This window comes from Rana temporaria, chromosome 2 (genome assembly GCF_905171775.1).
Source record: "Rana temporaria chromosome 2, aRanTem1.1, whole genome shotgun sequence".
Classification (NCBI taxonomy): domain Eukaryota; kingdom Metazoa; phylum Chordata; class Amphibia; order Anura; family Ranidae; genus Rana; species Rana temporaria.
In genome coordinates this window covers 363,192,663-363,210,527 of record NC_053490.1, presented here as the reverse complement: position 1 = coordinate 363,210,527, position 17,865 = coordinate 363,192,663, and the positions used below count along the sequence as shown (strand labels likewise).

The window sequence follows — 17,865 nt, the reverse complement described above, 5'->3', positions numbered from 1 at the left end:
GCGGCTGTTTTTGGGGGGTGGCAAACAAACCTAGCCCCCACACTTAATCGATCAAACAAAGGCAGCAATCTATGGTCTTACCTTATGCTGCGGTAGAGGACAATGACGAGGTGGTGGTGTGCTGCTGAATCCAGGGTTGGGCTCCTGGAAGAGCCTGTTGCTGCCCCTCCACCTGCAGCTATTTACTGCACATGGACTGCAGCTTGTGGAGGGAAGAGCTGGGGCCGTTGCTTTTCCTCCTGGCCGAAGAGGAAGCCAGTCCTGAGACTCCATTGGCTGGGAGTCCTAAGACTCCCGGCCAATCTTGTTTCAGGACCCGCTTTCTAAATGACCGCTAATGTCACACAAGTGGATGGGCTCGGGCGCAGTGCTCTGTGCCCACCCTTTTTGAAGACAATTAGAGCCTCAGCCTCTAATCATGTACTTAAATAAAACAACCTCCTATTGAAATCCATGTTTTCAGCATGGAGATTAGGGGTCTGGGCAAATGGATTGGGGGGGGGGGGGATTTGGCGCTCCTAATGAGCAGGTTGCCACTGGTTTGGAACCTTAAATTGTAAGCTCTTCGAGGGCAGGGACTGATGTGAATGTACAATATACTGTATATGTGAAGCAATGCGTAAATTGACATCGCTCAGACATCTCAAGTCTCCTGTGAGTCTCCCGCATTTTGTCTGCAGCTCCCGCACACCTGCGAGTGTCGGACGATCTCCCGGCCGCAGGGCCGACCCTGGGCGGCAGTGGGGTATTATCCCCCCTGCACACATGGAATGTTCCCCAGCTTCACAGCCAGGGATGATCGGTGCAGCAGGGGACAGCTGTGAGCACCACTCTCCCTGTATAGCAGGGGTGCCCAACCTTTTGAAGAGCGAGAGCCACTTAAGCGACTTGGTAACCGGTCATGGGCCAGCTGACAGCCTCATAGTCTCCTCTCCCTCCCACGGCTTTACAGGGAGATCGGTGCTTACAGCTGACCCTCCCGATCATTCCCAGCTGTTGCCTGTCCTTCTCCGGCCCCCCTCTGTGTCCTCCTCTGCCCCCCGTGTCCTCCTCCTCCAGGCCCATGTCCTCCGCCCCTCCTCATCCCCCACAGCCGGCTGCCTCCTCTCCTCTCCCGCCGACTGCTATGGTGGATGTCAGGATGGAGAGCGGAGGAAGGGATGAGTAAATCTGTCGTTTACCGGCCCCTTCCTTTTCTGAATAGGACACAGTGAGCAAGATCGCTCCTGTGTCCTGTGAAAACTGAGCAGAGTAACCTGTGTGTACTCTGCTCAGTTTATGAATGGAGAGGAGACGCTGTCTCCTCTCCATTCATCTTCAGTGCTAAAAGGGACTGGGGAATCTCTGCCCTCAGTCCCTTTCTCTGCCTCAAAAGAGAGATGTCAGGGGTCTGTTTAGCACCCTGATATCTCACCAAAGCCCCCCAACAATAAAAAAAATGCAATAAATATTAAATAATTAAATTGTAAATAAATTATAAAAAAATGTAATTGTAAATTTTTTTATAAAAAAATAAAATAAAATGACACCATTCCACCCTGCCATATCAACACTGCTCCAACCCCCCCCCCCCCCCAAAAAAAAAAGCAATGTGAAAAAAATAAAAAACAAATTAAATTGTAAAAAAATCAATACGTTAAAATAAGAAACTATTGACACTGCTCTACTGACACCATCCACTTCCCCCACCCCCCAATCATCCCCAAAAATATATATTTTTTAAATATTGAAAAAAATGTAATTGTAAAAAAATAAAAATTCTAACACTGACCATAGCCCTACTGACACCATCCACTGGCCCCTAAAAAGCATTTTGAAAAAATTAGGAAAAAAAATACAAAAAAAATGTACTTGTAAAAAAATATTACGAAGAAAATAATAAAAATAAAGAATTACTGACACTTTCCATTGCCCTACTGACACCATCCTGCACATACTACCTACTGCTGTACACTCCACACTCCTCTTCTGCACATACTACCCACCTACAGTACATACGCTCCTCTCCTGTATATACTACCCACCTACATACACTCCTCTTCTGCACATACTACCCACCTACATACACTCCTCTCCTGTATATACTACCCACCTACATACACTCCTCTCCTGCATATACTACCCACCGCCATACACTCCGCACCCCTCTCCTGGATATACTACCCACCGCTGTACACTCCACACCCCTCTCCTGCACATACTACCCACCTACATACACTTTTCACTGTACATTCCCTATTTAACATTACTGCATTCTGCACTGTGTAAGTCATCTCAGACTATTAAATCACACCCTCTTTAAGCCACGCCCAATATGTAGTGCAATTTAAGCCATGCCCACATTTCGCCATGGGGGGGATAGCTGAGCGCCACCTCCCTGAAATAAGTTTTTGCAGGTTGGGATGTCTGAGCGCTATATAAGTCAGTGTTGCCAACCGCCCGTATTTTTACGAGCAAGCCATTTTTTTTAATGTTTGTAAATGTCCGCGATAGGAGTGCCCATAAAAATTGCTGTGACCTGTCGGCTTTGAACTGCGCATGTGCAGTTCAGGCGAGCTGCCCGACTCCCAAGCTGATCCAATCCTGTATTCGGCCAGCGCTGGTGGGTGGGACCGGGGGGCAGATTTGACAGAGGCTGTACGGCACGTGCGCTACTGGCTGCGATGCGAGTGATGTAATGGCGCATCCCGCCAGGCGTGTCAGCCTTTAAAAATAGTCACCATCCATGAGGCAGGAGCTGAGCAGGCAGAATGGAGGAGCCTTGCCTGTCGCACAGCCCAGGCAACATGATCCACAGCACAAGCAGACCAGCTCAGGGCAAGCATTCCTTGCTTTAAGGTAATAAAGAAGCTGGTGGTGGCAGGAGGTGATGGTGGAAGGAGGTGGTGGGGACATGAGGTGATGGTGGCAGAAGGTAATGGTGGCAGGTGGTGGATGAGGTGATGGTGGGAGAAGGTAATGCTGGCAGGAGGTGAGATGGTGGCAGGAGCTGGTGGTTGCAGAAGGTGATGGTGGCAGGAGGTTATTGTGGCAGGAGCTGGTGGGGGCAGGAGGTGGTGGTGGTGGGTGCAGGAGGTGGTGGAGTTTGGGACAGGAGATGATGGTGGCAAGAGTGGTGATGGCAGGAGGTGATTGTGGCAGAGGGTGATGGTGGCAGGAGCTAGCAGGAGGTGATGGTGGAGGAGCTGGTGGAGACAGGAGGTGATGGTGGCAGGAGGTGATGGCTGTAGAAGGTGGTGGTGGGTGCAGGTGGTGGTGGGGGCAGGAGGTGGTGGTGGCAAGAACTTACGGGAGCTGACTGTGACAGGAGGTGGTGGTGGCAGGAGGTGGTGGTGGCAAGAGCTAACAGTAGCTGGTGGTGGCAAGAGGTGATGGTGGTGGTGGGTGCAGGAGTTGTTGGTGGTGGTGGGGGCAGGAGGTGATGGTGGTAAGAGCTGGCAGGAGGTGGTGGTGGCATAAAATGGTGGTGGCAGAAGGTGGTGGTGGTGGTGGCAGGAGGTGATGGTGGCAAGAGCTGGCAGGAGGTGATGGTGGCAGGGGGTGATGGTGGCAGGACATGATGGGGGCAGGAGGTGGTGGGGGCAGGAGGTGATGGTGGCAGGAGCTGGTGGGTGCAGGTGGTGGAGGCAGGAGGAGATGGTGGAAAGAGCTGGTGGGGGCAAGGGATGATGGGAGCAGGAGGTGGTGGCAAGAGCTGGCAGGAGGTGATGGTGGTGGGGGCAGGAGGTGATGGGGAACAGAAACCGATAGACTATTATTATATCGAAAATAACAGAAATATATATTTTTTACCTTAATATCTGCCTTAAATCGCATTGCTATTTGCACAGTGTACTTGTTTGTAGCCTAAATACTGAAATTTTTTAACTTTTGTAAATTGCCAGTAAAAATTTGCCTGTGCCAGTAAATGTTGGGTGTTGTGCCAGTAAATTTCAATCTGGTAGGTTGGCATGTTTACTGTACTCCAACCTGGTAGGTTGGCATGTTTACTTAAAAAATCTGGAGTACAGTAAAAATGCATTTATCCTCTGGTAAGTGTATCAGCAGCAAGGACATCATTCCTATACAAACCCGGGACATTACTTCCCCTGAATGTACGGGTAGTTGGTAAATGTCACTTTGTATCATACGTCTGTTGCCATCCTGTAACCCTCAGAGCAAGTTCCCTTGCAGAATCCACACACAACTGCTCCGCCTAGCCGGCGCGGCCGATCATTCTCTGCGCACGCGCACTGAGTTTCAAGCCAGCCAAGTTGTGTAGCGGTAGTGACGCTAAGCAACAGTGGCTGGCGGAGGAAGCAGGGCGAGGCGGGGAAGTACTGGGGACTTGCAGCCCGAGACGGGTGATTGTGACCCGGCTCAACCATGGGCTGCACACTGAGTGTCGAGGATAAGGCGGCGGCGGAGAGGAGTAAAATGATAGACCGCAACCTCCGGGAGGACGGCGACAAAGCGTCCAAAGAAGTGAAGCTGCTGCTGCTTGGTAAGGACAAGTTCACCCCGGGCTGGGTCCTTGTTAACCGCTTGTGTTCTCCTTTCTAGTGTCTCCTTTTCTAGTCTCCTCATTTCTAGTAGCCCCCTTTCTAGCGCCCCCCTCCTTTCTAGTGCCCCTCCTCCTTTCTTGTACCCCCCTTTCTAGTGTCCCCCCTCATCCTTTCTAGTGTCCCCCCTCATCCTTTCTAGTGTCCTGCCCCCCCCCCCTCCTTTCTAGTGTCCTGCCCCCCCCTCCTTTCTAGTGTCCTGCCCCCCCTCCTTTCTAGTGTCCTGCCCCCCCCCTCCTTTCTAGTGTCCTGCCCCCCCCCCTCCTTTCTAGTGTCCTCCTTCCTTGTATCCCCCTTTCTAGCGCCCCCCTCCTTTCTAGTGCCCCTCCTGCTTTCTTGTACCCCCCTTTCTAGTGTCCCCCTCCGCCTTTCTTGTACCCCCTTTCTAGTGTCCCCCTCCGCCTTTCTTGTACCCCCTTTCTAGTGTCCCCCTCCTCCTTTCTAGTGTCCTGCCCCCCTCCTTTCTAGTGCCCCCTCCTCCTTTCTTGTACCCCCCTTTCTAGTGTCCCCCTCCTCCTTTCTAGTGTCCTGCCCTCCTTTCTAGTGTCCTGCCCCCCTTTCTAGTGTCCTGCCCCCCTTTCTAGTGTTGTGTCCCCTCCTCCTTTCTAGTGTCCCCCTATTTAGTGTCTTTTCTAGTGCCCCCCTCCTCCTATTTAGTGTCTTTTCTAGTGCCCCCCTTTCTAGTGTCTCCTCCTATTTAAAGCGGGGGTTCACCCTTAGAGGGCACTTTTCCCCCTTAGATTCCTGCTCGTTTTTACTAGGGGAATCGGCTATTTATTTCAAAATATGTGCAGTACTTACCCGTTTACGAGATGCATCCTCTCCGTCGCTTCCGGGTATGGGCTTCGGGAATGGGCGTTCCTTCTTGATTGACAGGCTTCCGAGAGGCTTCCGACGGTCGCATCCATCGCGTCACGATTTTCCGAAAGAAGCCGAACGTCGGTGCGCAGGCGCAGTATAGAGCCGCACCGACGTTCGGCTTCTTTCGGCTACGAGTGACGCGATGGATGCGACCGTCGGAAGCCTCTCGGAAGGCTGTCAATCAAGAAGGAACGCCCGCTCCCGAAGACCCATACCCGGAAGTGACGGAAGAAGATGCATCTTGAAAACGGGTAAGTACTGCTCATATTTTAATACAAATAGCCGATTCCCCTAGACCGAACGAGCAGGAAGCTAAGGGGAGAAATTTTTTTTTTTTACAAATGGGTGAACTCCCACTTTAATGTCCCCCCTTTCTAGTGTCCCCTCCTCCAATTTAGTGTCCCCCTTTCTAGTGTCCCCTCCTCCTTTTTAGTGCCCCCCTTTCTAGTGTACTCCTCTCTAGTAAACCCCTTGTTAGTGCCCCCTCCCCCTTTCTAGTGTCCTAGACACATACGCGTGTATAGGTCTGATAGCTGCTGTGGCATGCCAAGGACTGGACCCCAATGTTTTTGTTAACCAATCCAATGTACTTGCTATCATATTCTTCTGTGTGAAGTTGTCTTTATGCCACTGCTTGACGTTTGTGTCTCAATCTGTGGCATTGGAAGAGAAGAGCTCAGATTATCCATAGCCCTAACTTGTTTTTAAATTTTAATACAGAGAAGGGTTAGAAGGGCTGCCAAGTTTTATTGCTGTCTGTGACCCTGCTAAGTAGAGTCAGTCTCTGTTGATCCTGGTGACCACTACCAGAGGGACAGGACGTTTAGTTGGGCCACTGGTTCTGATGACAGCCAGATGATTTGATTTTCTTTCCTTTGGCCACGGGTAGAAGGAAGGAAAATTGCTTGATTTCCCCACATCAACACAGTCAATGTTAAAGGGGTTGTAAAGGTACAATTTTTTTTTTCCTAAATAGCTTCCTTTACCTTAGTGCAGTCCTCCTTCACTTACCTCATCCTTCCATTTTGCTTTTAAATGTCCTTATTTCTTCTGAGAAATCCTCACTTCCTGTTATTCTGTCTGTAACTCCACACAGTAATGCAAGGCTTTCTCCCTGGTGTGGAGTGTCGTGCTCGCCCCCTCCTTTGGACTACATGAGAGTCAGGACGCCCACTAACACACAGCTCCTTTTATCTGCAACGTAGAGAGCGTCCTGACTCTCCTGTATACCAAGGGAGAGGGCGAAGCACGACACTCCACACCAGGGAGAAAGCCTCGCATTATGGTGGTGAGTTACAGACAGAAGAACAGGAAGTGAGGATTTCTCAGAAGAAATAAGGACATTTAAAAGCAAAATGGAAGGATGAGGTAAGTGAAGGAGGACTGCACTAAGGTAAAGGAAGCTATTTAGGGATTTTTTTTTTTTACCTTTACAACCCCTTTAAGCCTAGTACACAAAGGCCGAATGTTGGGCGGCATTAGCTGGTTCAATAGAAACCCGAGGACATTTGGCCCGTGCGTACGGCAGCCGATCTGACAGAAGCCGGCCATTTGAACGTGCATTATCAGAAAAAGTCTGCTGATCAGCTGCTGATCCACGCTCTTAGTCAAAGGCTGTCAGAACACAACAGCACAGCAAGGGAGATAGATGTACTAACATTGCAACGTTAGTACAGCTCCTCCTCCTGAGCTGTCATTTTTTTTTCGTCCGGAAAATGCTGGGATGAACGGAAAAAAAACTAGTGTGTATGAGACCTTATTAGGCGGATGCCTCCCGTAGCACTATTGTGTCCTGCGGGGAGCCTTCCCAGCCAGGGGAACACGATTACTGCTAGCGGCTACTTGGGTAAAGAAAAAAATTTAATCTTCCAAGTTGGTTGTACCCAAGTTGATCAATGTGTTGAATTGGGTACAGTCACCCTGCCCATACTTAGATCGAATCTTGGCCAGTCCCAGCTAAACTCTCCGAATTTTGATCCGTGTATGGCTGGGTTATGATTGGAGTCGGCCTCATTTTGTAGAGCTTTTCTCTCGCTTCCAACGTGAAGGGTTATTTCCCTAACAGGACGCTGACAGGGGTTATATCCCTTCCCTGCTACGTTCAGCAAGGACTGGCTACATTTCGAATAGCCTGTGGTCATCCCTGCTAGAGAGAAGTTGATCGTTTGTTGATGGGACATGCTGGAAAACTTTTCTCAGTTAGCAGCTGCAGTCACTGATTTTTGTATTCTAACAGCACCAGGTCCTGATGTCAGAATACAATGTCCTCCATCTACAACTCGCTTGCTTGAATGAAGGAATCTGTATTTTTAATTCGGCCTGCTGGCTAAACAAAATCAAAATTTAACCCATTTGTGGCCAGCTTAGAACCAAAAATGTTTTGGCTACACATTTATTTCTTGTGGTTGAACTTGATGGACTTGTGTCTTTTTTCAACCTGCCTAACTATGTAACATACATTTTACAGCATATCAATGGTCAAAAATTAAAATAGTATATACATTTCCACATTGAATTTCAATGATATGTAGCCTACTTGTATTAATCCAAACGAGTGGGCTGAATGAAAAAGCTAACAGATGCCTTCTTCCACACAAGCAGGGTGGATGGAGGAAACCCCCTGCAGGACATTCTAATATGACAGCAGGAGTTGCTGCTGTCAGAATATACATCATTGACTGCAGCCCCTGATCTACAAATGTTTTCCAGCATGTCCCTCAGGTTCCATTCACACCTGGCGTTTTTGGAACACGTGCGACAAAGTGCACAGGAAAAATGTGTTTTGCTGTGCGTTTCTGAAAGATGTGTAGCTTGCTTTGCTTGGCAAAGACGTCAAAATGCGCTCGGCTCCAGTAAAGGCTTTGGAGCTTCTTTGGTGCTTTTGTCACATGTAGGGCAGCCCATTCAAGTGAATAGGCTGCCCTGTGCGCGATGAACGGAAGCGCACAAAGGAAGAGTGGGAGCGCGAGTTCCAGCTACGCTCGGGTGTGGACCCAACCTTAGAAGTCAATCAAATGATCGACTTCTGTTTGAACAGGGATGGCCACACACAAATCAAAATTTGTCTGGTCCCTGCTGAACCAGTTGAATTTTGATAAATCTATGGCCAGGTTTAGACCAATCTGGACTGAGTGGTTGCAGAAACCGCCTGCCTGTTCCCAGTTCACATTCTGACTTTTATTTTGAATGTTTGAACTCTCCTGCATTGCCAGATGCACCCTCCAAGTCACTGATCTTGATCTATAAGGCTAAGTACCTTTATTTCCTTGGTGAAGGGGAGTTATCGCATACGTAGTTAGAGGCCATACTGGTCCAAACACCCCTGGAATGGTAACAGGAAATAATAGGGCACAGGTGCCAATAGTCAGTCCACAGGTGCTGACTTCTAGTAGATGACTTGGCAGAGAGGTGCTCACATAGAACACAGAGTGGATCACTGAGGAATCAGGTGAAGGTGCCACTGAGAAGACTGGAACAGCAGCTGGCAGGAACATTGGATCTCATGACAGGCTGGGCAGGTGGTCTGAGACAGGCAGAGGATGACAACTGGGAAGGCAGGTAGTAGAGCGTAAATGAGTAGCATGATCAGGAGACAGGTTGAGATCACACTGGGAAGTCAGCAGAATCGTGGTTGGGAGGCAGGTTGACGTCACAACGGGAAGTCAGTATTGTGATCAGGAGGCAAGCTGAGGTTTCACCAGCAGTTGCATAATTGGTAAGGTTGAATAAAGACTCTAGTCCAGTGATGGCGAACCTTGGCACCCCAAATGTTTTGGAACTACATTTCCCATGATGCTCAGCTATACTGCAGAGTGCATGAGCATCATGGGAAATGTAGTTCCAAAACATCTGGGGTGTCAAGGTTTGCCATCACTGCTCTAGTCCATCCAGTTTTACCTGTGTATGTGTTCAGAAGAGGTGAGCCAAGGTCAAACCAGTAACAAAAATCAGCAGAGACAAGTTGTAATCAAAAACATAGCTGAGGTCACTAGCAAGCAGGCGGAGCAGAAACCAGTCCAGTGGCAGGACAGGTCAGGAACAGGTTCATAGTCCAAGTTATAGGGTAACCGCTAACAACTAGATTTGAGAAACACTGCTCTAAATAAACTGTCTGGTACCAAGTTTGAATTGGGCATATGCATCCATGTGTCTGTGCATGCCCACGCAAACGTGTGTGTGTTGGAACTGGCCCACACGCATTTTTTCTTCCGATGCCGGCCTGACAGACTGTGAGAAGCCTATTGTTCCTGACAAAAGAAAAAAAATAGTGGAACGTCTTTTCCAAGTGGTTGAGAACCTTAAAGTAGAACTTTTGGAATATAACAAAAATTGTGGAACAGCCAGACTATCTCTTGCATTCAAGTTTCTTACCTGCTTTTCCATAACGTACAATGAGCCACACACGTGCAGCTAGGTGTACAATTTTGGCAGTGTGGAGATGAGTGATGTCATCTTGGCTCGGCCAATGAAAACATTCGGCGATTGGTACCCAGAACCCAACTGACTGAAGATGTCAGTGGCCAGTGGGGAGCTTTGGATCACCTCAGTGTTGGAGTGATGGTAAGTATAGTTCCGCTTTAACTGTATCCAAGAACCACAAATGCCATTTAATTATTTTTTAGTGATATGACTAGTATCGGTACAACCCTAGTGCACATGGGCCGAATGTCGACCGGTTCCTACTGAACTGACTGTTTTCGGCCCGTGTGTACCCAGCCTCAGTGGGCATGGAGGGGGAGGGAGTGAGCTGTCATTTATTCAGAGTGTAAACGCCCACATTTGTGACTCTATAGTCATGTGGTATGCACAGAGGAAATGAGCAGCTTAGAAGGGAACTAAAACTGGAGCATGCCCAGATGTGGCATTGCCTGGTATACACAATCTCAGGCTGTAGTGGGGACACAGACAAGGAGGGAGAGGCGGCGACAGCAGGATCAACCAGTTTTTTTTTGCAGAATACAGAGCATAGAAAGCATGTACTGACCGTTTGTATTGATCTGACTTTAATGACACTTTAAACCCAAACCAAAAATGTAGTATATTGAAGCTTTTCAATCATAATATACAATGTATTCAAACCCCTTGAAATTTTCCACAAACTTATTTTATGATGGACCAACACAAAGTGACACATAATTGTGAGGTGGGAGAAAAATGATTAATAGTTAAATTTCTTTTTTACAAATAAATATCTGAAAAGTGTTGCATGCATTTTGTATTCGGCCCCCTTTACTCTAATACCCCTAACTAAAATCTGGTGGAACCAATTGCCTTCAGAAGTGACCTAATTAGTAAATAGAGTCCACCTGTGTGCAACTTAATCTCAGTATAAATACAGCTGTTCTGGATTCCCTCGGAGGTTTGTTGGAATACACCAGACAGGTCAGGGATAAAGTTGTGGAGAAGTTTAAAGCAGGGTAAGGTTATAAAAAAAAAATACCCCAAGCTTTGACCATCTCAAGGAGCACTGTTTAATCCATCATCCGAAAATGGATATGGCTGCAAACCTACCAGGACAGGCCGGGCAAGAAGAGCATTAATCCGAGAAGCAGCCATGAGGCCCATGATGACTCTGGAGGAGCTGCAGAGATCCACAGCTCAGGTGGGAGAATCTGTCCACAGGACAACTGTTAGTCGTGCGCAAATCTGGCCTTTATGGAAGAGTGGCAAGAAGAGAGCCATTGTTGAAAGATGGCCATAAGTCCCGTTTATAGTTTGCGAGAGGCCATGTGGGGGACACAGCAAACATGTGGAAGAAGGTGCTCTGGTCAGATGAGACCAAAATTTAAAGAGGAGTTCCACCCAAATTTGAACTTCCGCTTATCCCACTCCTCACCCCCTTACATGCCACATTTGGCAGGTAATTTTTTTGGGGGGGGAGTGGGGGCTTCAGGAAGAGTGGGACTTCCTGTCCCACTTCCTCCTTCCTGTAGGCGACTAAGCCTAATCGCCTACAGGAAGGGGCTGCTGTAGGCGATCGCCTAGGACACGTCACAGGTCCTAGGCGATCTCCTGGCCAATTACACGGCGCAGCGCCGCTTGCGCAGTGCCGCTCGTGCAGTGCCGCTCGTGCATGCGCAGTGGGTGCCCGGCCGTGAAGCCGAAAGCTGTCACGGCCGGGTGCCCACACTGAGAATGAAGACGCCGGCCGGGGAGGGGGGGAGAGGAGCGGAGCCCCGGCCGGCGGAGCGCTGGAGCAGGTAAGTGTCTGTTTATTAAAAGCCAGCAGCTACACTTTTTGTAGCTGCTGACTTTTAATAAACCTACAAATTGGCTGGAACTCCCCTTTAACTTTTTTTGTTAGAGTCTGCAAAAGACTTGAAGCTGGGGTAGAGGTTCTCCTCCCAGCAGGTCAGTGACCCTAAACATACAGCCATAGCTACAATGGAATGGTTTAGATCAGGGCTCGACAAATTCCAGGCACCAGGTCGCAATTGCAACTAGAAAATGCTGCCTGGCGTCTAGGTTTTTGTCAGCCTCAGTGGCCAGCATGGGGGGGCGCAACCGGGCCCAACATTGCTAGCCAGCCAGCAGGTGTTCTCTGACGTGGGAAGTGGCAGCGCTGTGAGGGTGGCACTGTGAATGGCTAGTTATAGCATAAACGTATGGGTCAGTAGTGTAATAGGATGGACGGAGCGGATCTGACGGGTGGGTCGGGGGAGCCCAGAGCTAACAGGCAGAGCGGAGCAGCTGGCAGGAAATGTCCCCTGTACAGCTCTCTCCTCCTTTCCGCTGGGTGCAGATCTATTGAGCTGTTTGGGGAGACTCCCTGCAGCAGGAACTGGTGGCTCTGAATGGACTCGGCAGTGAGCTGGTTACCACCTCGCAGAGGATCCCCCGGGCGCTCCGGTTCCCCCCTTGGACGGGCTCCGAGTCAGGTTTGGATATTGCACATCGGTGTCCCATCAGTGCAGCATCATCACCACACATTAGTGTAGAAGAAAAATTGCTTATTTGCAAAATTTGTAACAGAAATAGAGCAACACTTTTTCAGACTTTTTTCTTTTCACGTATTTAGCAAAAAAATTTAATCCCATTAGCGATTTAAATACCACCAGAAGAAAGCTTTCTAATTTTGGGTACAGTGTAGCATGATCGCGCAATTGTCATTCAAAGTGCGACAGCACTGAAAGCTAAAAATTGGTCTGGGCAGGGAGGGGGTAATAGTAATCAATAGGCAAAAAAAAACAAAAAACGGTCTCCTAAGCAAATTTGTCAATCCCTGGTTTGGATCAAAGTACACTGATGTGTTAGAATGGTCCAGTCAAAGTCCACATCTAAATCCAATTGAGAATCTGTGGCAAGACTTGACAATTGATGCATCCGATCTGACAGAGCTTGAGGTATTTTGCAAAAAAGAATGGGCAAAAATTTCACACTCTAGATCAGTGTTTCTCACTCCAGTCCTCAAGGTGCCCCAACAGGTCATGTTTTCAGGCTTAGGGCCCTTTCACACGTGCGGACCCTATGTCCGCTCTTTCACCCATCCGTTGCGGATGAAAACGGGACATACATTGGTTCCTATGTGATTGCGGGTGTCAGCGGATGACCATCCGCTGACACCCGTAATCGTCCGCCTCCGCAAAGATCCGATTTTTCGGACGGAAGAAAATCCTATTTTTTTTCGTCTGCCGGATCGGATGAACACAGACATACGGTCCGTGCTCATCCGATCCCCTATAGGGGAGAGCGGAGGAAAGACAGGGCGGTCCCTGCACAGTGTGCGGGGACCGCCCTGTCAGCTGCCAGCTTAGCAGGGATTTTACGTAGGATCCCCGCTGAGCTTTTGCGGACAGACGGAGCGGATCATTACTGATCCGTGTGAAAGGGCCCTTACCATTATTTTGCACAGGTGAATTGATCAGTTTCACTGCTTTGGTAATTACCACAGCTGTTTCATTTGAGGAAAATCCTGAAAACATGACTTGTGGCGTCCTGAGGTCTGGAGTTGAGAAACACTGCTAGATGTGCAAAGCTGGTAGAGACATACCCAAAAAACTGCCAACTGTAATTGCAGCAAAAGGTGGTTTTACAAAGTGGGGTATGAATACAACTAAACATTTCCGATATTTAATTGTATTGGAATTCCTTCCACTTCACAATTATATGCCAAGTTTTGTTGATCTATCACATAAAATTTTATTTTGGTTGTAACATGACAAAATTTGCAAAATTTCAAGGGGTATGAATACTTTTTCAAGGCACTGTATGGTGGCCGCAAGCAACATACACCCTTTTTACAGCAGCATTGCAAGTTTGGGGGGAGGGGAGTGTTAGATGTACTGCCAGATTTGGATACACTAACAAATTGAAGCCAAACTCCAGCTAATACTTTAAGCAATTGCAGCAACAGTTTTTTGTTTCTTTTGGGATAAAGGGTTGACCCTTGTAAGCACCCCTGTCAGTGGTAAATGGTTTGTGTCATTCCTTTACTACCTAACTGCAGGGCAATTTGTTCTGATGAAAAACAGTCTGACTGGCTAGATTAGTGGTCGCCAACCTTTCAGACCTTCCGGAACACTAAACTCACAATTGTGTGGAACACTAACATTAATTTTACATGCCTTTTACACACACTGCGCCAGCCCGTTTTCCCCCTTCCTCAGATCACAATGCTCCTTATACACACAATTGTCCGGCTCTCTCTTTTTGGTATAAAGCGGAGGTCCCCCAAATCTTTTTCTTTAAAAAGTCAGCAGATACAAATACTGTAGGTGCTGACTTTTAAAAAAAGCACACTTGCCTGTCCAGGGTGCCCCCGATGTCGGCACCTGAGTGCCGACCCATCCCTCGGATGCTACTGCCGCCATCTTTGGTAAGGCAATCAGTAAGTGAAGCCTTGCGGCTTTACAGCCTGGTTCCCTGCTGTGCATGCGCGACTCGTGGGGTGGCGTAACCCCATGCTGGTCTATGGCCGGAAGTGGGTGCAAATACCTGTATTATACAGTTATCTGCACCCCCTCCCCCCTGAAAGGTGCCATATATAACACCGGAGGGGGGGACGGTTCCGAACAGCGGAGGTTCCATTTTTGTGTGGACCTCCGCTTTAATGCTGCTTTAATGTTTACTTGATGAGTGCAAAAATCATCCAGATTTTGCAGCATGTTTAGTATAGTACATTTTGCATTGCAACAGTGCATTTAAATGGATTTCCACATTTTTTCTCCTTCTTGGATAGCCCACATTTATTCAATAGTAAATTGGCTGCCTCCTTAGAGGTGTGTTTTGGTGACATTCAGTTCATTATTAAGTAAGGAAACATATTATAAAGCAATATAACTAACTGGGCTAAACACAATGATGGTTGGTCCCCCTCCTACTAGTCTTCAGCTGGATGGAAACTTGGCTTGCTTCTTTTAAATAAAATGCGTCTGAGAATTTTATGCTGCAGATAGGGAAGTAACATTTAAACAGGAAGGAAAACTTGCTTAAAGACCTTTTGTTTTGCAACTGTAAGCCAGCAGCCTAATATCACAAAGGACATGTCTTGCGGTGGAACGTCATCCAGAGCAGGGTAGAATGTGGAAGTGTTTGAGCTTCTCCTAGATATTCTTTGTTGCTTTTGTCCCCACTATGGAACTTTCCTTTGACTTCTGTTTTGGCGATAGCCAGGGCATTGCCTTCAGCGTCTGTGTCCTCTATTTTGAATGTTATATATATATATATATATATATATATATATATATATATATATATATATATATATATATATATATATATATATATATATATATATATATATATATATATATATATATATATATATATATATATATATATATATATATATATATATATATATATATATAATTTTTCATATAAACATTGATTTGTAAGACGGTCCTTACAAGATACGCAGTGGTGCCATTCGCTCTTTGTTACAGTTGCACATTTTAAAGCTTGCACTGCAAACTGCCTGCTGACCCATTTGCATATGACGAGCATCATTCTCTTGTTATTTAGCAGCTCTTGAGGGTAGAGAATTGAACATGTCATGTGCTCAAAGAGGTTCTAAAGGCAGAGTCTTTTACTTTAATACATCCTATGCATTAAGGTAAAACATGTTCTGCATGCAGCGAGTATGGGGGGGCCCCCCCATACTCGTCTGATCCAGAAATGTGCACAAGACAAGCTACTCTCCCGGCCCTCGCCTTCCTCAATGGCTCAGACACAGCAGTAATAGCCATTGGCTCCCGCTGCTGTCAATCACAGCCAGTGAGGAGGGGTGGGGCAGAGCCATAAGATACACAGAGCAGGACTCGGGAGTGAGCACGCATGAGTGACCCCATAGCAAGCAGATTGCTATGGCGGCACTTGGTGGGGAAGATGAAGCCAGGAGCACCAGAAGAGGAGGATCGGAGCTGATCTGTGCTAAACCATTACACAGAGCAGTTAAATATGGCATGGTTACATAGTCGGGTAGAAAAGACAAGTCCGTTCAGTTCAGGGGTCCCCAACCTTTTGAAGAGCGAGGGCCACTTAAGCGACTTGGTAACCGGTCATGGGCCACAATGAGCGGAGCAGGCGGATGACCGGTCCAAGTCCACTCCGCATATGCAGAGCTGAGACAGCCCGCTCTACTCTATGGGCCCTCCGATTCGATCTGCCCAGATGGAAGGGGACGGATCCCCCCTTCTGTTTTATTTATTTTTTGCAAGTCGGATTGGAGGTAGGTGGGTGTAAATGGCCATAAGTCTGTTTACACCTGTGGTTCAATAGATGTGAATGGAGTGTCTGATTGGGTCGGACCAATCGTGTCAAAAGCAGCCTAAGGCTGCTTTCACACTGACGCACTATGGTTTACCCACACCAAGGGTGCAGAGCAGTGCACCTGTGGCTTAAAGCAGAGGTCCAGCTGTGAATTTTTTTCTTTTTTTAAAAGTCAGCAGCTACAAACACTGTAGCTGCTGACTTTTAATAAGGACACTTACCTGCCCAGGGTGTCCGCGATGTCGGCCGCCCGGGGCCGATCCATCCTCCAGATCATGTGCCGGCGCCACCATTCTCACTAAGGGAAACAAGCAGTGAAGCCTTGCGGCTTCACTGCCCGTTTCCTACTGCGCATGCGCGAGTCAAGCTTTGTGAATGGGTGGCTTTCCTCTGGGACACACACAGTTCCCAGAAGACAACGCGTCCCATTTCCCAGGAGGCAACATGAGGGGGAGAAGAGAGAAGATCACTGCGAAATAGGAAGTGGCAGATAAGGAAGATCTGCCTAGCAACAGCCTAGCAACAGCCATTTCTGGTAAGTATAAATAAAACATTTTTTTTTTTTTTTTTTGAGCCTTTTTGGCTATGTTTTTTTTTTAGGGTGGACCTCCACTTTAACTGTACTTTGCCATAGACTTCTATTATATCCTGCAGAGGTGGTGCACTTTCTGAAGTGCTCCAAACCCCCAGGTAATAACAAAAGCCTATGGCTCAGTGCAGGTAACCTGCAGGTGTTCTGCGCTGTACCTGCCGATCAGTTTGAAAGCTGCCCAGCAACCACTGCAGAACAGATATGCCCATATATACACCGATTTTAGTAATAAACTTACATTTTAATAACAGTCTTCCATTCAGGTATCTTAAGCTGTTGCTGTCCCAGGTAGAGAGAGCATTTGGTATCACTCCACCTGTGACATGAGTTGGCTCTATACAGGAAGCATTGGCTTATGCGTCTCTGCTCCGCAGCCACTTGCTTCCTCTACCGCCGGCTTTATTCACAACACTCATGCTCTGGGATGGTGGGTCGGCAACCCACAATCTGGGCTTGCCAACCCCCCATCCCAGACAGAGCAGGAGGTCGTGGGCCACATCGGAGGGCTCCGTGGGCCACATGGGGCCACTGGTTGGGCACCCTTGATCTAGTTCAACCACAAAACATGTTTAAAAATAATAATCAAAACCCTTGCAATCACTTCATGATGGTAAAATTGAGTGTGACTTTGACAGAACAAAGTGTGGTCTGTACAAAGGGAGAGACATTGGTGCAAATCTCTTTGACCAGTGAATGCTCATGTTACCGTGTTTCCCCGAAAATAAGACCTACCCTGAAAATAAGACCTAGCGCTATTTTCCAGGAGGGCTGCAATATAAGCCCTACCCCAAAAATAAGCCCTAGTTTAAAATGCTTGTAAAATCCTATAATCCACTCTATTACAGTAGTATATAATGTACAATGTGTGTGCTTCTGTAATATAATTGCGGGGAAGAGAGCTCCGGCGGGTCACAAAAGCGCAGAGCGGCGCTATAACGAAGGTATTTGACACAACTATATTACAGAAAAACACACATACATTATATAATACTGTAATAGAGTGGATTATAGGATTTTACAAGCATTTTATCTCGGTTCACACTGGGGATTCCTGACAGGCAGGGGGGGGGGGGGGGGAAGACGGCACATTACATGGTAAGACCTACCCCGAAAATAAGCCCTACTGTGTCTTTTTTGGCGAAAATTAATATAAGACTCAGG

General features: G+C 47.6%; 1 protein-coding gene across 1 annotated transcript in view; it reads left to right on the top strand.

The window, feature by feature from the left end:
- The first annotated feature begins 4,228 nt into the window (after positions 1-4,228).
- Positions 4,229-17,865, top strand: part of GNAI3 (G protein subunit alpha i3) — a 105,946-nt gene continuing 92,309 nt past the window's right edge. Inside the window, exon 1 of the mRNA XM_040337640.1 lies at positions 4,229-4,483. Within this exon, the coding sequence (XP_040193574.1) occupies positions 4,366-4,483 (118 nt within the window). The 5' untranslated portion in view covers positions 4,229-4,365. The remainder of the gene's footprint in view (positions 4,484-17,865) is intronic.